The 20,716-nt window shown below is 53.2% G+C and overlaps 1 protein-coding gene across 2 annotated transcripts in view; it reads right to left on the minus strand.

Annotated features, from left to right (window-relative positions):
• SH3RF3 (SH3 domain containing ring finger 3) overlaps positions 1-18,481 on the minus strand; it is a 159,433-nt gene extending 140,952 nt beyond the window's left edge. For both annotated transcript variants that reach the window (XM_018055296.1, XM_018055297.1), the window contains exon 1: positions 16,960-18,481. In XM_018055296.1, the coding sequence (XP_017910785.1) occupies positions 16,960-17,481 (522 nt within the window). In that variant the 5' untranslated portion in view covers positions 17,482-18,481. The remainder of the gene's footprint in view (positions 1-16,959) is intronic.

Raw genomic sequence — 20,716 nt, forward strand, 5'->3', positions numbered from 1 at the left:
TGTTAAGGGGGCTAAGAGCTCACTGTGTTTGCTCAAACAGGACTCGGTCGTCTGTGACTGAAGACCCGCCCCCCGAGGACCTACCGGTTGTACAAATGGCCAGCTCCTCATCAACCATCCTGTGCAGAGGGTTCCAAGAGGAAGAAATGCTCTCCAAGACCTGCCTTGGGGTCATTTCAATGGAAGTGCCTTTGACTGGGAAATGGACAAGTCAGCTCAAAGCCACTCAGAAAATGATCGAGTTTAACCACAAAGGAGGTAGCTATGGTTCAGTTCTCTGCACATTCGTGTACTTAATGGAACACGAAGTGAGATTTTTCACAAACAAATCCACATGAAACACAGACAGGTCTTCCATCTGTGAAAGAGATGCAGCCCTTCTCCCAGGGTGGAGTGAGTTAGGACCCCACAGGCCCCGAAGGACCATCTGGGACACAGAGCAGGGGCTTGGGGGGCACCGAGGGGTGGGGCCTCCAGACAGCATCACGGGACCAAACTCCTGGAGCAAGCGTCTCCTGGACAACAGACAATGAGGAGGGAACGGCACAGCTGCTCTATGTCCAGATGAACTTACTGTCCCACCTCAGGCAGGAGGGTCCTGACGCAGCTGTGTGCCCAGGCCCCCAGCGTCCTTCTGAGAAGGACAGAAAGGAGCAGGGCTCAGGGCACGGGAGAGGTCATTGCCTCGGCCCACAAGAGGAACTGACAGCAGAGCTCACCATTCTCCTTGAAGACGACAAAAACCCAGAATTCTAAGCAGACTGCAGACAAGACACAGATATGGCGAGGAGATGCAAGGACAGTCAACCAGACAGACGCTGGCAACCAACAAAAACCTGGTGAGCTGCTTAAGTTCTGCAAAGTATTCAGGAAAAGAAAAGTCAGAAAGCAAGCAGGGTATCCATGAACTACCCCTCCCCCAGCCCCACCTTCCCTCGCTAGGACCCACTCTGCTGCAGCCGCACCCAGGTCCAGCCACGCGCCCCTCCCCAGGCTCCTAAACTCGGCAAGTCATCCTGTTCACCTGGTAGTCACTGAACCCTGAGCCCACTGCTTCCCCTGAACTGAGGAAAAGATCGTATGTCTCCGCCAGCTTGGAAATCTGCCCAGGGACTGACCCTGAGACCCTGGGGCTCCCCATCTCCGCCCTAGATAACTGCTGAATGAATGTCCCGCTGCAGGATGAACCAACCCTCAGAAAATACGGCCCAGCGGCCACAGGAAAGGCAGGCAGAGCGGGACAGCAGGTGTGAGACACCTGGGGTCCCAGGGCTCCTCAGGGACCCTACTTCCCCATGGCCACGGGACCACACACCACACCTCCTCCACCCTCAGGAAGCTTTTAAAGGCATGAGAACTGTACTTTTAATAACATCTTTTGGCCAAAATGCCATCAGAACTGTAAGGGCTTCAGGCAGTAGAAAATGAAGGCTAAACTCTGTGTCATTAGGGAAACAGGAGCTGATGTTTCTTTCACCTCAATTCATGTATTAGCATCCCTAAGTTAAGGACCCCAGGAAAATTAAAAGTCCAGGAAACAGTGATGCCCCCGCCTTGTTCGAGCACAAAGTGATTTATGCCAGGATCTGCTCTGCCCAGAGAAGCAGAGTAGCAAGTGGACCTCTGAATAAATTGGCACCCAGGCGATGACAGGCCTCCAAAGCTCCCTCCACTGCAGGGACCCCACTGCCACCAGCACCATCACCTCCCTCACCATCATCAGCTCTATCACCTTCATGACCATTATCACCTCCATCACTTCCATCACCACTGTTACCTCCATCACCCCCATCAGCCCCATCACCTCCATCACCCCCATCACCTCCATCACTGCCATCACACCACTATCACTTACGCCTTCACATCACAGGGCAGGGGAGCCGTCCTGAAATCCTGGAATTCATGGGGAGGTGCTCTGAACTTAGCAGAAGCTGCTCCCCTCCTCCTGGTCACACACATACATCCCAGCCATGCTTAACTCTCAGATGGACATAGAGTCATCCCACGGTGGACTCTCACCCCAGTGAAGTCAAGCTCAGGTCATTAGATCTGGCAGGGCTGCTCCATGGAAAAAGCTAGCCCCTCCCAGGACTGGTTGGCCCAGAGGCATTGAGAAGCTGCTCTCAGTGACTGAAGAAGAGCCACCCAGACCCTGTGGCCCTTCTGGGAGGCGAGGAAGCTGGAGGAGGGGAGCCCATCAGGGCACAAATACCATTCACCCGTGTCCTGACACCACACAGTCTCCCCTAGGAAGGCAGAGACTCCCTCCCAAGAGGAAGGCTGACTATGCTGATGGCCTCTCACCAGGTGGCCCTGGGGGTCAAGACAGGCCCTTGCTCCTGGACTGGCAGGTTCACGGCCGGAGAGATGGACGCCCCTCCTCGCCTGGGGATCTACATGTTCAAAAGGATCCACCCTCAACTCTCACATGCAAAGCCCACCAGGTGGCCTGGACTTACCCACACAACTTCAACAGACTTAGTCTCATCACCCCCAGTGGCTGCAGTGGCAGCCTCCCTGCCCACTTTCGCATCATGTGCATGGCACTGCCTCTGGACCCACACACCCGTGGGAGCAGCAGCTGCTGGGAAGAGAAGCTGCCTTGAATGACAGGGCAAGAGTGGGGCTCAGAGCCTGAACGGCTCGGACTCCCACGGCCACAGCTGCCCAAGCCCAGCTTGGGAGTTAGCCCAGACCTGGGACTGGGGGCCCAGAGCATGAAGTAGGTCAGAGTGACTTACGTGAAGATCCTCGGTCACCATCACAGCCCCTGGGCTTTCATCCTGGTGGATGAGAACATGCCGGGCACATCACAGGAAACCCACATTCACCAAAGAGACGCCAGAGCCCTCCAGGTCAGAGCTGCAAACCCTTTCCACAGGGAGCAAGCTGATGGGATGTATAATCCCTGTGCTATTTCAGGGAGAAATCAGCCTTTGTTATCTTTACTCGGAAATCTTCAAACAAGAGAGTATTTAAACTGAAAAGAACACACTGTGGATACTATCAAATCAGGAGCAACTGGTTGGTAACTTCCCATCATCATGGAAAGTCACACAACCCCTTACATCACTTTTCTAAAAACGTAAAAATTACAGCTTTGTGTTCACACTCAGGGACGCTGCCCAGAATCACCCGAAGGTCCCCAAACAAACACCTCGGGTCGCTTGCTTCCCTGTGAGATCCTCACATTGGATGGAGCATGGCAGTGTCTGCACCTGGCTTGGGAGCCACCAACAAGTTGGAAACACATACTCACCCTTGGCCATGGTGAGATTTGTCGGACTTCCCACCCCAGCTCCAGAGTGTCACCAAGCCCAGCAACACCCTCAGTGGGTTCCATCTGCAAAAGGTGACTGCAAATTAGCTGTAGGAGCAGGAAGGACAGCTCGAAGCCAACAATCGCTAAAGTGACAGCAAAGAGGGGAGGCCCTGCTTTTGCCAATGTGGGGCATTTCATACAGAAGCACAGGAGCCCCCAGGGCAGCTCAGGGACCCCCAGTGCATCCCTGACTCAGGGGACAGCTCAGTAACTGCCATGAGTGACCCCTAGTCACCAAGAAAAGCTAAACCAACCCAACATCTTTGGTGCAGTGAACGCAGTGAACAGAAACACTGAGAGTTAAGATAGTCTCGCAGTCTGGGGTGAGGGCGTGTCTATGTTGCATCAGTTACACACCTGGGCCTGTGCACTCTTACACATGCACCATTACATGTGCACTCTTACATGTGTGCTGTTACATGTACAGTCTTATACGTGCACCGTTACATGTGTGCTCTTACATATGAGCCATTACACATGCACTCTTACACATGCACCCTTCCATGTGTGTCTTTACACGTGCACCATTACATGTGCACTCTTACATGTGTGCATTACATATGCATCAATACATAGACACCTTTACATGTGCGCCCACACACACATGCCGTTACATGTGCACCCTTACACGTGTGTTACATGTGCACTCTTACATGTGTGTTACATTTGTACTCTTACATGTACACCATTACATATGCACTTATATGTGTGCTCTTACACGGGTGCCATTACATGTGTAATCTTATACCATGTGTGTTACATGCACACTCTTACATGTGTGCCCTTACATGTGCACTGTTACATGGAAGTCACATTGAAGCTTAATGTTATAACTCAGAATTAAATCACAGACCCAACATTCTGCTTGAAATAAATCCTAAGTAGCAAAATATGTGTCATCAAAGCAGAGACACAACTTCAAATGCTACAGTCGTTCACCTTAGTCAACAGGGTGTGGGGCTGCTGACCAACTAGGAAGGACACCACGGGACACCCAGTCCCTGCCCAAGCCCACTCCAGCCGGAACCCAGGAACTGAATTTCCAATGAAATGCTAACTCATCATTAAATCATGGAAAAGGAGTATGTCAAGGCTGTATACTGTCACCCTGCTTATTTAACTTCTATGCAGAGTACATCATGAAAAACACTGGGCTGGAAGAAGCACAAGCTGGAATCAAGATTGCCGGAAGAAATATCAATAACTTCAGATATGCAGATGACACCACCCTTATGGCAGAAAGTGAAGAAGAACTAAAGAGCCTCTTGATGAAAGTGAAAGAGGGAGTGAAAAAGTTGGCTTAAAGCTCAACGTTCAGAAAACTAATATACAGCATCTGGTCACGTCACTTCATGGCAAATAGATGGGGAGATAGTGAAAACAGTGACTGACTTTATTTTTTGGAGCTCAAAAATCACTGCAGATGGTGACGGCAGCCATGAAATTAAAAGACGCTTACTCCTTGGAAGGAAAGTTATGACCAACCTAGACAGCATATTAAAAAGCAGAGACATTACTTTGTCAACAAAGGTCCATCTAGTCAAGGCTATGGTTTTTCCAGTAGTCATGTATGGATGTGAGAGTTGGACTATAAAGAAAGCTGAGTGCCGAAGAATTGATGCCTTTGAACTGTGGTGTTGCAGAAGACTCTTGAGAGTCCCTTGGACTGTAAGGAGATCCAACCAGTCCATCCTAAAGGAGATCAGTCCTGGGTGCTCATTGGAAGGACTGATGTTGAAGCTGAAACTCCAATATTTTAGCCACCTGATGTGAAGAGCTGACTCATTTGAAAAGACCCTGATGCTGGGAAAGATTGAACACAGGAAGAGAAGGGGACGACAGAGGATGAGATGGTTGGATGGCATCACTGACTCAATGGACACGAATTTGGGTAAACTCTGGGAGCTGGTGATGGACAGGGAGGCCTGGTGTGCTGTAATTCATGGGGTCGCAAAGAGTCGGACATGACTGAGCAACTGAACTGAACTGAACTAAGTCCTCACAGCCTGAAATATAAATCTGATAATACACAGTGCAAACCAGAAAAGGCAAAAGCCTGAGTTTCAGGTCATGAACTTTCAAACAATCCATTAACCCGGCTTTGCCCTGGATGCCGCCCCAAGGGCAAGTCAGACTCAAACAACCCTGCCCTGCCCGGTGTCACTGAAAGGAGCTAGAGTACCCCCCGCCACCATCACCCTGAAGAAACTGCAGGTGACTGAGAAGGGAAACACCCCTCCCCCACGGTGCACCTGTCACCTCAGGAAACCGACAGCCAGGCAGGTGACAGTTTCATAACCATTTATGTGTGGGACGCTGGCCCTCCTTCTACACGAGCTGGACTTCACTCTGTCCAGGGAGTAGAACACCATGCCTGTCAGGACCCAAAGAAGAGCCCGCTGACGATGAAGCTGGTGAGGAAGGGACCCAAGTTATCAACCAGGCAGGAGACCACCACACTTGGGATTCAGAGGGTTCCTCGAGGTGCCTTCCTGCTGCCCTCGCTGTCACCACACCAAATCCCCAGAGCCTGTGTCACTGGAATATCCTGTCACCTTGACACTTCAGAGGGGCTCCTGGTGTGGCCCACAGACCCTCCAAATCACACGGGCACAGGTCGCTGGAAATGTAAAAACAGGAGACACATGCCCTCTATCATGGTGTCTGGAGCTCTGCCAGCAGCCCGGTGTCCCCAGGGGCTCTGAAGCCACGTGTGGGCTTTGAACCACTGCTGAGGTGTGCTGGCTGGTGACAGACACAGTGGGCTTGGCGCCAGGCGCGGACCAGGGAGGCAAAGCACCCTGAGAATGTATTGTGCTGAGCAGCACTCAGGTACACATGTGGGTGGTGTGGTTAAATAAGATACGTTATTAAGCCAATTTCATCTGTTGCTTTTTGACTTCTGTAATGTGACTATAGAAGTTTGTAGGTTTCACAGGTGGTCTCTACCCTAGACCTGCAGACAGCACTGCCTGGAGGATACAATCTAGAATTTGTGCCATCCGAAGGCTTTATCTGAACATGTGTAAATCCGGTAGCTTTTTGTGCATGTGTTTGAGCCGTGGAGGCACAGATGTCCAGGAGAAGATGCTGTATCTAGTCCGTTTCCATGGCCACCAGTGTGGAGCCCTGAGCAAGCACATCTGGCCCAATTTTAACACTCAGGCTGGGGGGCGGGCAGCCTCAGATGGACAGCAGAGGCTGCCATGTGAGAACACTGGACAGAAGGACTCTTCTGGGGACCCAGGTTCACTAACCACATTTCCATAATGTTGGTTTCACCGTTGAATGCAGAGCACTTCCAATGCAGGAAGACCCCACAGCCCCACCTCCCCAGCACAGGGCAGGTCCTCGTGTTACCCTGGCCTCTGAGGTGAGTGGCTGCCCCTGGCTCCAGCCCTGAGCGACAGCAGGCCACTCTCACCTGCCCCTCAGGTGGGAAAGGAAGACTTTTTTCCCTCAGCCCTTCCTCCACATCTGCCCCTTCTGTTCCACCAGGAAATTCTCCCACCCACCTGCCTCTTTCACGACGTGGTAAAGACTGCAGGAAGTATCCTGGCATCTCCCCAGTTGCATCCTGGTGAGGTGGAAATGATGGGAAACAATCTGAACCCAGCTCATACCTCGCCTTCCCGCCCTGTGGAGAGGGGCTCATAGCCCCAGCCCTCCACCTAGCATGGCCCCAGAAGAGCCCAAGTTCCTACACTCCTCTGGGTCTGCAAAGAGTGGAGGCAACCACAGCAACCAGATCGCTGAGTCGTCACAAGGACTGGTGGACTGAGTTGAATTTGTTGCTTTTGTATGAAACTTTTTCCCAAAGAATTATTTATTAAGTGAATTAATGAGCCGAGCAGTGTCAGGCTCCTAAGTAAAATGGCTGAGGATGACCCTCTGTCTCCAGCTCCCCTGGAGCCTCCTGTCCACCTGGTCACTGACCCTCACTGGCCCTGATCACCTCCCTCCAGGACCAAGTCAGCTCCATGCACCTTGGGGCCCCAGGCCTCCAAGCCCATACTCCCTTTCCACTTGGCCAGCCCTCCGGGGGGTAGGGCTTCCAGAAATGTCCTCCCAACTCCTCCAACCTCCCCAGCCTCTGTGGTTCAGGCCAGCACTGCCCAGAGCCAGTGTCTGCACCACCTGGGGACTTTGACAAGCCAACGCTGGGCTGCACCCAGATCGAATGCATCAAGACCTCTGGGCTGGGGCCACGCTGCAGTGTTTATAGGACTTCAATGTGTGGCCCAAGCCCAGGAGCACCAGGTTCATAAAAGACCATGGCTGCAATCCTTTCAAGGACAGTTTCTTCCACAGAATAAAGACATCATCTATAGAATGCAAAGAGAGCTCACTGACTTTTTTTTAAAACCTAAATTAATCCATCTAGAGTATAAAACACACACATCACAAAACATCTCCATTGAATCTGACATTTTTCAGCTGGCACCCCACTTGGTCTCTTGAAACACCCACACTCTGAGCTCCAGGGGGTCAGAGACCAGACCCTGGCCTCTGCGAGGCCACAGAGCCACATGGATGCCTGGAGGAGCCTTGCAGCCCTCCTCCCCCAGGGATGCTGGTGGGAGGCACAGAGCAGACATTTGGAGCAGTGACCTGGGCTCCCATTTGTGTCTGTCGCTACAGGAGGGGGCCTGCCTCCTGGCCTGTGAGGAGCTGCAGGAACCCCTGGGCTGAAGAGCAGATGACTGTCAACATGAATATTAATAGCAGCATAATTAACAACTGAGGTTGTCTGCCAGACGCTTGACTCTGATTAAAAAGAGTCCAGGAGCCAAGGCACAGCGGGGCACACGGTTCTCTCAGCGTTGGACGGAGAGGTCTGAACGATCAGGTGGGTGACAGCCAGGGCAGCGCTCAGCCCAGCCGCTGGGCCCACTCCCCCCACCACAGAGACCCAAGCCCCCACCCCACACACCCCCACCCCCCGACCCCTGCATGAATAAGGAAGGGACTGGGAGCTGAAGCTGGAATGTGCAGATCGGTCTCAGACCAGCACTCACCTGAGCACAGCCTGCTCCACGGAGAACAGAAACAGGACTTCTGTTTTGTGGTAGAGTCACCAATCAGAACTGTTCCACAGCTGTAAATTCACCTAAAATAAGCTTCTAAACCACCATGGCCGCCGTCACTACAAATATCTGAGACTCAGGAGGACACCACCTGTCCTGTGAACAGCCACCCAACTGTCCACAGGCAGCAGCTTCAGACTGGTTCGCATCCTGCCTCCCCCATCCCAGATGCAAGCTTTAGCCTGAGACACCATTCCTTGCACACTTTTAAACGCTGTGGTTTCTGCCTGACTAATGCCGTCTTTAATTATACATCATCGAGCACCTTGCTGGATCTAATGGGGTCTATTATTCATCAAAACGGCCCCATCAGCAACCACAGTCCCCAGAGCCAATTACTCAAGCCTCCCTCCAGGTTTCACAAGTGCCCGCCCGCCCCTGCTGACACCTGCACACACCTCAAGCCCCAGCCTCTCACTAATCGGCCCAGAAGACCAGACCGCACGATGCCAGCTTTCCACTGGTCCCATGAAGCCCAGTGACAGCTGGCAGCTCTCGGGCAGCCACACATCCAGGTCCTTCATGCCATGCGCTCTGCCCGGGCAGCACCCAGAAGGCCAGCGCTGCCCAAGCCCTGTGGCAGCTGGTAGCAGAGCCAGAGGGGCCTGCCGGGACTGGACAGAGTGTGGGCTCAGACAGGTCTTTCCTGTCACCACTGGACAGTTCAGTGGACGGGCTTTCTTAGCACATGACTCACTGTGAGGAAACTAAAGGTCACCAGAAGTCAGCTAGTCCCCAAACTTTCATTCAAAGGGATGAAATGCCAACCAAATTAATAATGGTAAGTAACGTATAAAAATGATACATATATATTTATATTTCCTATATATTAGTATATGTGTATTTGTTGTTGTTCAGTCACTAAGTCATGTCCAACTCTTTGAAACCCCATTGAATGCAGCCCACCAGGCTTCTCTGACCTTCACTGTCTCCCTGAGTTTGCTCAAACTCATGTCCACTGAGTCAGTGACACCATCCAACCATCTCATCCTCTGTCACCCTCTTTTCCTCCTGCCTTAAATCTTTCCCAGGATCAGGGTCTTTTCTAATGAGTCAACTCTTCGCATCAGGTGGCTAAAGTATTGGAGTTTCAGCTTCAGCATCAGTCCTTCCAATGAATATTCAAGGTTGATTTCCTTTAGTATGGACTGGTTTGATCTCCTTGCTGTCCAAGGGACTCTCAAGAGTCTTCTCCAGCACCACATTACAAAAGCATTAATTCTTCGATGCCCAGCTTCTTCATGGTCCAACAGCCACATCCGTATCTGACAAGTAGAAAAATCATAGCTTTGACTATAAAGAACTTTGTTGGCAAAATGATGTTTCTGCTTTTTAGTACATTGTCTAGGTTTGTCATAGCTTCTCTTCTAAGGAGTAAGCGCCTTTTATGTGCATGTATATGGGCTTCCCTGGTGGCTCAGAGGTTAAAGCGTCTGCCTGGAATGCTGGAGACCCGGGTTTGATCCCTGGGTTGGGGAAGATCCCCTGGAGAAGGAAATGGCAACCCACTCCAGTACTCTTGCCTGGAGAATCCCATGGAGGGAGGAGCCTGGTAGGCTACAGTCCATGGGGTCGCAAAGAGTCGGACTCGACTGAGTGACTTCACTATATACATAAATCCATTTACATATATTGAAATATATTTGTCACTGAGTGAGAATGAACGGGTCAGGCTCTAATTCCAGACGATTTACCTAAACAACCGATGATTTACCTGTCATACTTGTAAGAGAAACTCAAGTTACTAAACCAAGTGCCCTAAGACCTAGAAGCAGAAAGATATAACTGGAAAGGTCACTCAGTGGACAATTAAGAAGTAAATCACTTTTGAAAGCACTGGGAACTGTGACAGTGTGAGACCTCGTACGTTCGACCCTCTTGAATAATTGACGCTGCATCTTTCTCTGGCCCCTTTATGGGGCTATGTTTAGAATTTCATTTAGTGCAGCAAGATTTTCACTCAACGTGACTCAGATGTGTTGACCAAGCAGCAGATGAAAAATAACAAATACACAAAGAGCATTTCTTTGCTGTCCAAGTACTGTAGCTTATCCCGGGCTGGCCGGCGCAAGTGGACCAGGTTCTGCCTGCAGCATGCTGTCCATGCAGCAGCTCACTGGGCTTGCTGGGCTCCAGTCCTCCCATCGGAGCTGGAGTCCGGCTCGAAGGAGCAGCAGCCTATGAGGAGACTCTGAGTCACGCTGCTGCTTCCTCTGCTCTTTTTAGTCCAGTTTCGAGTGCAGGGAGAAGGCAGCCACACCACACTTCTTAAACCATTCACTGCAGCCACCACCTCTCTGACACTCTCGCATTTCAAGGTGAATTAGAATTCCAACAGGACAGACGTCACACGTGCATCAAGTACATCGGAGTGGAAGATCTTCCAAGGAAGGCAGATCAGATACAGAGTGACCTTGGTCTCTTCGAGCACCATAAAGTTAGAGCATTTCCCCAACTGAATCCTGCTGATGTTTTATTCCAAAAATGTACCTCGAAAAAAAGCATATTAACTGCGAAAATAAAGGTTAAATACAGACTGAAGTGAAATGCACACTTGAAACAGCTCTATAGTTGAGACTCAATCTCATCCTGCTCCAGCGAGCCCGCGAGCTCTTACAGGCTAGATGAGGGAACAACGGGGGTAAGTCTGTTCTGTAGAGGCAGGAGGTGTAGATGAGCCCCCCACCACTCCCTGCACAGGTGGGAGGTATAGACGAGACCCCCGACTCCTCTCCCCCCATCCCACTACCCCCATCCTGCAGAGGAGGAAGCTGTGCCCCTTCCCTCTCAGCAGAGCCCCAAGCAGCAACTCAGCACCCAGCAGGGTTATTAAGCTGCCTTCCCTAAAACAGATGACCTTCTGGGCTGTTTTTCAGTTCAATGAAGCTTGTAAGGATCAAGAATGCTACCTCAATAACAGATAAAAGTTGGAGGCAATTTAAAGGTGAAACAGATTCAAGCCCTTAGACGCTCCTCAACACTCAGAATTTCAGTCATGGGAACTGGATTTGAACCAACTTTGAACCTAGAGGTACAACATGTATGAGATACATACACACACACATAACTTAGGACACCATATTCCGACTCCACTAGCAGTCAGGTGGACCCGGGGAGCGTACCTCGGTGGTGATTTGAGGTTTCAAGATGTGTGTGGGTGATGGTACCCAGCCGACAGCCCCTGGGTTGTGTTGGTCCCCACCTGCATCACCTCCTTCACCCACTAATGTAGACAGGCTCTCCCCTGCACAAATGCAAAGGCCCAGAAGAGCCAAGCCATCTGCCCAGGGATGAACACACCCATCCTCAGTGCCAGTCCTGGTTGTCCACCAAGTCCCCACCCACCCTCCTCACATGGCCCTCAGGAGCCCAGAGACCCGCCAATACCTGAGGTGGGGTGGTAGGGCGCAGCCCAGGAAGAGGTGGGCCTGGGTCCCAAACCCTGAGGAGCAGGACTCCAGTCCTCAGGGATGGGGTGTGGGGGTGTGTGGTGTGGGGGGTTGTGGTGGGGGGTGGCCAAGTTGGGTCTGTTCCCTGACCTGAACAGTGAACACCTGGGCTCTCACGGTGTCACGGTGCCCCTGCATCTGCTTTGAGACCCCTGGTATCATCCCAGGATGGTGACAGAACAGGATGGACAAAGATACATCCCTGAGGACAGAATGGAGCCCTGGACAGACCCCAGGTGCCTGGGCCTCCACACTTACAGCTGCCAGCAACCTGTCCCCAGAGCCATGGCCAACATGAAACTCTCCCACTGGGAACCCCAAACTCAGCACCAAACTCTGCACAGGCCCGCCCACAGGGCCCAAAACACCTGCAGGTGTGGGCAGAGTGACCTCAGGACCCAACCGCCTGGTTTGGGACCAGAGTCTCTAATTGACTAGGTCTGTGATAGTTAGAGGTGGCTAATCAGGAAGCCAGTAGGCTGGTGTGTCCAGAGTTCATCTCCAAGGTCAGTTTCCATTTGCTAAGAAGCAGCCTCACTGAGCTGAGGTTGGAAAGCAAGGAGAAACACTTACACCGCCCGGCCCACCTGCACACAGCAGGCACTCAATAATGGCCACATGTCCCAGAGGAGCTGGTTCTGCACCCAGGGCCCTTCTAAAAACATGTCCCAAAGGACTTGGCACGACTCTTCCATCACAAAGGCTGGCGTCTGCCCTGGAGACACCATGACCGCAGTCACCACTGCCTGCCGTCCTGGGAGCAGCCCAGCTTGCATAACCTCCAGGTCCCTTCTCTGGAGCCCCTGTGACACCCTAGAGAAAGCCACAGCCTCCCTCCCTTAGGACACAGTCGTGTCCTAGCCCTAACCTTCCACAGGACAGCCAAGGTGTCCACCCCACAGAGGGCTGCACCTGACTGGCCACTGTCCAGGTCAACACTCCTGCTGGGGAGGCCAGTGCTCACCAGGAGTCCGCTGTCTGGATTCTCAAGCATGTTTATGCAAGCATGCTTGTATACTTACATACAGATACAACTCTAATTAAATAATACGTAAACCAAAGAAATCTAAGTGCAGAAAAAGTCACTTCTTGGAAAACCAAGGTGATGACTTAGGAAAGACTTATCAAAGAGAGATGGCTTTAAAACTCTCACTTGGCAGGAACAAAAACAAAACATATTCAGGGGGAATTATTTAAAATCTGGAAGGTGCTCCACTCAGATTATTTTGAGTCTCTTAGTCCTCAGTCGGAGAAGGCAATGGCACCCCACTCCAGTACTCTTGCCTGGAGAATCCCATGGACGGAGGAGCCTGGTAGGCTGCACTCCATGGGGTCGCTACTAGTCGGACACAACTGAGCGACTTCACTTTCCCTTTTCACTTTCATGGCAACCCACTCTAGTGTTCTTGTCTGGAGAATCCCAGGGACGGGGGGAGCCTGCTGGGCTGCCGTCTATGGGGTCGCACAGAGTTGGAAACGACTGAAGCGACGCAGCAGCAGCAGCAGTCCTCAGTCCATTTGAAAGAAACAAATAGGAAACCATAAATTGTGACTGTGGCTTAAACTAGAAAGGCAAGTTAGAACCCAGAGAACACTGAGTCTGCATCCAAACTATGGTGAATTATTGTATGTGTGTATTTATAAGATAAAATAGCAAATAGACATCACTGGTATGGTTCATTTCACTGCTCCCATTACTGGGTCGCTCCCATTACCCGGACTCCATCCGGAGATACTGCTGGCCAAGAGATAACACAGGTTTCCAGCTTAAACAGCCCCAAGTACCTGCGGGCATACTAGTCAGACTCTAGCACTATGTTTTCCATCAGCAAGAGCCTTAGCCAAACCCTCCATAGGCCTTTAACTGTGATAATGCCCTTCCTTTAACCACCACAAAGTTCTGGCCAAAACCTGCCTGGCGCCCCCAGGAACCTCCTGAGAGTAGAATGGCTCTGGGCCCTAATGTCAGCTCCATCGGGGACACGCCTACCTGGTCACCCAGGATGGTGCCTGCACAGTGCAGGTGTATGCCAAATACAAGCAAGGGATTTTCCAAAAAAATCACTCAGAAAAAGACTGCAATTGTCTGATATCTGTGCCCTATTCATTCACATTAAAAAGTACTTTCTGAATTACTCAACTGGGAACCACAAAACCCTCTCAGGAAGACCAGTGGCCCTAAAAACCTCCATCAATTCAGTTAGGGTGTTTGAGGGGTCACCTTGCAAAACTGTAAAACAGAAAAAAAAAAAAAAAAACTTGGGCTGAGAAACTCAGCAATTGCAGTGGCAGCACATCCCACAGGCTAAGGCGACTCTGATAGCCACACAGGATGGTGGCATCTGACAGCCATGGATGGTGGGCACCAAAACCAGAGTGTAAGAGCTCCAGGGCAGCAGATTTAACTCATTTCTAACACCTTGTACCAGGCAGCACAGGTGAATGCAGACCCCCATCCACCAGGCTGGAGGGTCCGAGTACCTCCAGTGAAAGATGCAAGTGAGGGTTTGGAAAGTGCTCCCGGAACCAAATGGAGTTAAGTCCATTCCAGCATCTACCTGTCACTAAATTAACAGACATCTAAGCAGATACCTGCTAATCCACCCACCTAATAAAACATCCACACTTCCCTGCTGACCCAAAGGAAGGTTAGAGGAGCTTCTCACTAGGAAATGGGACTGTCTTATATTTAATCACCTACTACTAAGGCATACATAGTACCCACTGATGACAAGTGCCCATCTATGAAACAGCACATGGCAACACCCGGGTCCAGATTTATTCCAGTGGACAGTCAAGTACCAGAGCCTACTTGGAAGTGATGCTCAGCTTAAGGTTTTGCCTGCGACACTCACAGGGCTGCTAACAGTCCTCTATGCAGGACATCTGGTTGCCCAAGAAGACACCCAGCAATTAACCAGTGGCTAAAAGGATAGACGATACTACAGTCCACATGGACGCTACTCTTTCTTTCCTCTCTGAAAATGATCAAGTGTAATATCAGATTTAATTTGGACCCTTCCTAAGACACAAGCTTAGTCTTGGTGAGGGGGACCTGAAAGAAAGGACTGAGCTCACACAGGTAAAACAGGAAAATGAAAAAGGGAAATGTGTTCCAGAGTCTGCTGGGTTCAGACAGACCTGGACAGAATCTGTTTGCTGCACGTGTCCAGACAGAAAGTCAGCTCATCATCCCCAACCCCAGGCGACAAAAAATTAATTCTCTGGAACTAAGTGTCATCACTAAAAATTATAAGTTCAGCCCCTTCACAAATGTCTTTAACTGCTGCAAGTGCCATGGATTCCAGGAGCTGCCTCAAGGCCTCCCACCCTCCTGATCAGACTCCATTCACAAAACGTCCTCACTAGAAGCATCATTCAAAAATCATTTCATTCTCTGAGCCAGAGGAGGTAACCCACTTGTTTCGTAAAAAAGGGGCCTTCAGTTATAATACCTTAGACAATAACAGCAAGGCAGGAAAGAAAAGTTTGAAAATCTGTAACAAGAATACTTATAAATGGATTTAATCACAATTAAAAACCAAATTAATTAACACAATCGGGCTTCCCTGGTGGCTCAGAAGTAAAGACTCTGCCTGCAATGCAGGAGACACAGGAGATGCCGGTTCCATCCCTGGGTTGGGAAGATCCCCTTGAGGAGTGCATGGCAACCCACTCCAGTATTCTTGCCTGGAGAATCCCATGGACAGAGGAGCCTGGTGGACTACAGTCCCTGGGGTCGCAAAGAGTCAGACATGACTGAAACAACTGCACATGCATGCAATTAATATCCTCAATTCTCCTTCAGCAGTGATCCCATTATAAATATTCCTTGACTATTCTTGACTTGAGAATGGTCATTCCCCCTGATTAATAGGAAAAACCCAGTTTGGCAAAGTTTGACTTTTAACTCCAAAGCTTAACTACCCAAGGCCTTAAGTTCCTAACCTCAGAGACACTGCAGCGCTGAGCAAGTCGGTGGAGACCTTCCCTCACTGCAGTACTTCAGATATAAGAAGGATTCATTAAATGGCTTCTGCACCACCACACCTTTAAAAGGTCAAAAGCAGAGGGGTATGGCTGTGCTTTCTAAAGTGAATATTTGCAACAGATCAACAATCCTTTTAAGCTTTTCCACATTTAAACAAAACACGAAACACAAGTACTTTCTCATCTCTCACTTAAACCAGCATCCCATGGATTGGCTTCCCCCAGCCACAGAGCCCAAGGTGGCCGAGGTGTGAAATGACACACTCTGAGTAGCTCTTGAAACAAAACCGCCAGAACCCTCCAGATACCGTCTTTGAAACAGAAGCAGTCCACACTGTACAATGGAGCTGCACCAAAGGCAAAAGGAGAAAAACCCTCAAATAACAACCCAGTGGGAACACGGCAGGCCTGAGATCCCAGGACAGGACCAGGGCTGCCAGACAGGCCCCGTCCACCAAGGGCTGAGGCAGACATTCCTGGGCTCCAGGTTGACTTCTTCCCTCCTGCTAAACGGGTTTGCAGTGTGTGTTCTCCTAACCCAGGCGCGCACTGGCCTCTGCCAGACTCCCCCTTGCCAGACACCAGGCAGGAGGCCCCCCTCCCCCTCCCAGCAGCCAGGACCTGGGAAATCAGCAGGCACTAACTTCAGTCCAGGTGGGCAAGGGTGTACAGAGGGTTAATCTGGGGTCCAGGAGAAGAAGACTATGTTCAGAGAGGCCAGCAAAGTTACAGGGGGAGAAACAGGTCCAGTCCAGCAAGGGACTGGATGGGGACAGGGGCAGGAAGTCCTGGCCACACCAAGTGGTGGGGGGGGGGCACTGACACACACGCACAGGCCACATAACAAGTGCAGGTGGGCACAGGGATTCCAGAGGGAGAGGATGGACGTCAAGTCACAAGGAGAAGCTGGAAGGGGGTGGGATGGGAAAACGGTGATGCCCCAGAGTTGGCAAGTGGGACCCGGAGTGTTACACCTACGGAGTCGATGGAGGGAAGCCAGTCGAGAAAGAAGCACAAGGTGAAGGCCATCGCGGAACACCCCTGGTCCCCTGCCCCTCCGCACTGCCCCCTGCCCCCAACACACGCACAACTCGGAGAAGGGCACACCCACCTTTGCTGGGGGCGCGCTCCTGCTGGTCGCCAGCTCGCGCAGGCTGGAGGTGGCGCCGGTAGCCGCGGGGAGGAGGATTGGGGATCCAGGGGAGCTGACCCCGCCACCCGCGAGGGCCGAGGCCGCCCCCGAAGCGGGGCTGGGGCCCGGGCCAGGACGCGCGGGCGGACTGCTGCCGGGGCTGGCGCCAGCGCGGGGCCGCTGGCGGATGCCGTCCAGCAGGCGCACCAGCAGGATGTTGGCGGGCAGCTCGTCCACGCCGCAGCCCACCAGGATGCGGCACTCGGGGCAGCGCAGCTCGCGACGCGAGCTCACGATGCTCTCCAGGCAGCGGCGGCAGAAGGTGTGCTGGCAGGGCAGCACCTTGGCCGTCGTGTCCAGGCGTTCCAGGCACACGGAGCACTCCAGCAGGTCCAGCAGCGACGACTCGTCCATGTCCCCGCCCAGCCTGTCGCCGTCGTCTTCTCTCTGCGCCGCGGCGGCCGCCCGGGATGCGCACAGCCTGGGCGCTCCGAGCAGCATGGGGGCGGCGCCGGCGGCGACCGCGCGCACCTCTAGGTTCCGGGGCCGTTGCGGGCGCCGCCGCGGGCAGTGGGAGCCAGGGTCGCGCCTGGACGGCCGCTTGGGGACCGGGCTACACCGCGACTTCCTTCCCTGAGGCTGGCAGCGCCAAGGGGTGCCAATTGGCCTGCGCGGCAGGGACCGGAACTCCGAGTCCCGCAAGCCCCCTCCGGACCGCCGAGCCCACCCAGTGCTTCGGAGCGCAGCGCCCGCAGATGCAGGCTACACCTGTCCCTCCTTTGCGAGTCCGGCCGGCACGGGTTCCAGCGGCGCCGCCGGGCGGGCAAGACACCCGGCGGCTCTGAGCTCTCAGCCGCCAGTCCGATCCCGGGGGAGGCGGGGGCGCGGCGTGCGCGCTCCCCCGCACTGCCTCGGTGCGCCCTGGGCCTCCCCGCGAGCCGCTGCCCAGCGGGTGCAGCCAGACCCCTCCTCGTCCTCGGCCGCGAGCACGTGCGCGGGGAGCGCGCGGAGGTCACGGTCACTGCGGGGCGCCGGGAAGGGGCAGCCGCGCCCTAGACCTGACCCGCCTGGGCGCAGGCCGGACACCAGTCCTGTTCTTAAGGCGCCTTCAGCGTCCCCAGGAACTCCAGGGCGCTCCCCAGCGCAGGCCCGGGCCTGTCCCCTCTGGCGACAGAGCCTCCTGCGCTCTCCGTGAGCCTCTGAGCGGGATGTTTCCGCCTGACGCTGCAGCGAAGGAAAGTTTGGGCGGCGCTATCCCGACCGCCTCCTTGGGCAGCGCCTGCCAGCAGCCTGGGGACGCAGCCAGCACCCGGGCATCCTCCTCGACGACGGCCGGTCCCCTGCCTGGCGGCGCGCGGAAGTGACAGCCCCAGAGCCGGGTGGGCGCGCGGGGCGCCGGGCGAGGCGGAGGGGGGAGGGCGCTGGGGTCCTCCCGGCGACGCGGGTCCGAGCCTGCGCCGCTGCCTGCCGGACCCCAGCCTCGCGCGGGCCGCCCTGGAGACGCGCTCGATCCCTCCTCCGGAGGCGCAGACGAGGGGAGCAGCGGTCTCCTTCCCGGCGCCCGCCTTCGGGCGCGTCAGAGCGACGCAAGAGCGCACGGAGGCCCGGGGGCCGCGGGGCCGCGGCCGGTGGCGCAGATTCCCTGCCGAGCGCTGCCCCCTCGTGGCCGCTCTGGGCCCCGCCGAGGCCGACACTGCCTGGTCCAGGGCTGGCCTGCGGTCCACTGGGCTACCGAAGAAAGGCGCGAGAGCCTGACTGCTGGTCAGGCTGTCTTGAGGTTTGTGAAGCTATGTGTGTCTTTTTTGACGTTTCAGGGAAAAAATAATATCTGTTGAGGCGTCAATGCCAAAAACGTTCATCTTTTTATTTAATCCTCTAAACGGCCCTATGAGATAACTTTAACCTCATTTTTGCATGCAAGGAAAATGAATCTTATGCTTATGAAATCATTGCAGCTGGATTTTTAAAATCTTTGTGTCTCCAGAACCGAATGCATAGAAAAGATCTCAGTCCACTGTGATACAAGTTCCCGACAAGCCAGGTAGTTTTACACTGGAATATCCCCAGTGCCTAGGGAAACACCAGTCACATAGTAGGTGTTCAGTAAACATTTGTGAAATTAATGGGAAAATGGTCTCCAAGTCATTGCCTAGTGGTGATTTGAATGCACATCTTGGTTCAGGGTATCCAGCCAGAATCGTATGCGTATTCGTGCATGCTAAGTAGCTTCAGTCACCTCTGACGCTGTGTGACCCCATGGACTGTATGTAGCCCAGCAGGCCCCTCTGTCCATGGGATTCTCCAGGCAAGAATACTGGTTGCCATTCCCTTCTGGAGATCCTCTTGACGCAAGGATCGGATCAGCATCTCTTATGTATCCTACAGTGTGAAGTAGGTTCTTTACCACTAGCATCAACTGGGCAGCCAATCCTGAGTCATATGCTCAGTCTATTATCCATGTTCCTGAGCATGCATTCATCATGTAGGGTACAGCCCTGGCCCCAGAGAGTCAGCGAGAGAAAGTTCACAGCGCATCCTCAGAACTTGCTGTCTGCACTGAAATGTCCCCATGAAGGGCAGCCTGGAGGGCTTCAAGGAGGAGGCCTTCAGCCTCATGAAGGAGGTGAAAGGACCCCCGAGCAGGGCATCTGCAAGGTCAAAGGTACAATGTGAGGAGCCGAGAAGACACCTGATTGGCAGGAGAACAGGGAACAATGGGTGTGCTAGTAGAGCTCAGGCTGATGGTGGAGCAGGAGGAAGTCAGGCTTGGTGACCAGCCAGCCTGAGGATGCATGGGTCTTGGGAAGGCTTGGGTGGGCAGCCCTGAATGTGGTCTCTTGGGACAAGGAGGAATCTGACTCAGGAGAGATAGTGTGATGACAGCAGACATGTACTTAATGCCACTGAACACCTAAAATGGGTGAGCTGCTATATTTCATCACACTGTAAAAATAAAAAAGCCTCAACAGGGGCTCCGGGGCTGAGGACTGTGGCCCACGAGGAGGATGAGCCAGAAGCAGTTGGACATATAGCATCAGCCTCCACACAACCCACAAGGTGAGTTAACAGGAGGCCTCTACTTTGCAGGGGAGGAAACCTGGGCACAGAGAGGACAAGTGAGTCGCCGAAGGTCACACAGCTGCTCAGTGGAAGAATCAGAACCTGCATCCAAAAGGTGGAAATCTAGAGTCAGTTTCATATGTGCCCAGCTTCTCAAGCTCATGAATAAGGCAAGCACTGAGGTTTATCAGGTTGTAGGCAGCCAGGAGCCCCAGGCAGTGGATGATGAGGGAGAGCAGAGCCATGGGCACCTGGTGCCATGGGCAGCGGGGAAAAGCAGCACCTGAGAGCCCTGAGACAGAGCCATGGAAGGGCAGGGAAAGAGCAGAGGGGCCTGAGGAGGGTGGGCCCCTGCTGGTGAGCATGGTAGGGGATGCAGATGTGAGCCGGGCTGACCCCAGGAAGCCTGGGGAGCCACACAGTCACACTGTCCCTGGTGTCCCCGCCTCCACAGCCAGATCACAGTCCATGCAGGTTGCCTGGGTTCTTCACGGCTGTCCACTGCTACTGAGGCAAGACCACCTGCCTTAATCCTTGATCGGGCCCCCAGAGACACAGTGCAGGTGTGGTGGGGGCTGTCGGGTCTCGAGGTCACTCTCCCCACAACACCCGAACCAAGCCCAGCACTGGGCTCTCTGCGCTGGGCAGAGGCAAAGGCTGCAAATGCCAGGCATGA

This window comes from Capra hircus, chromosome 11 (assembly GCF_001704415.2).
Source record: "Capra hircus breed San Clemente chromosome 11, ASM170441v1, whole genome shotgun sequence".
Classification (NCBI taxonomy): Eukaryota; Metazoa; Chordata; class Mammalia; order Artiodactyla; family Bovidae; genus Capra; species Capra hircus.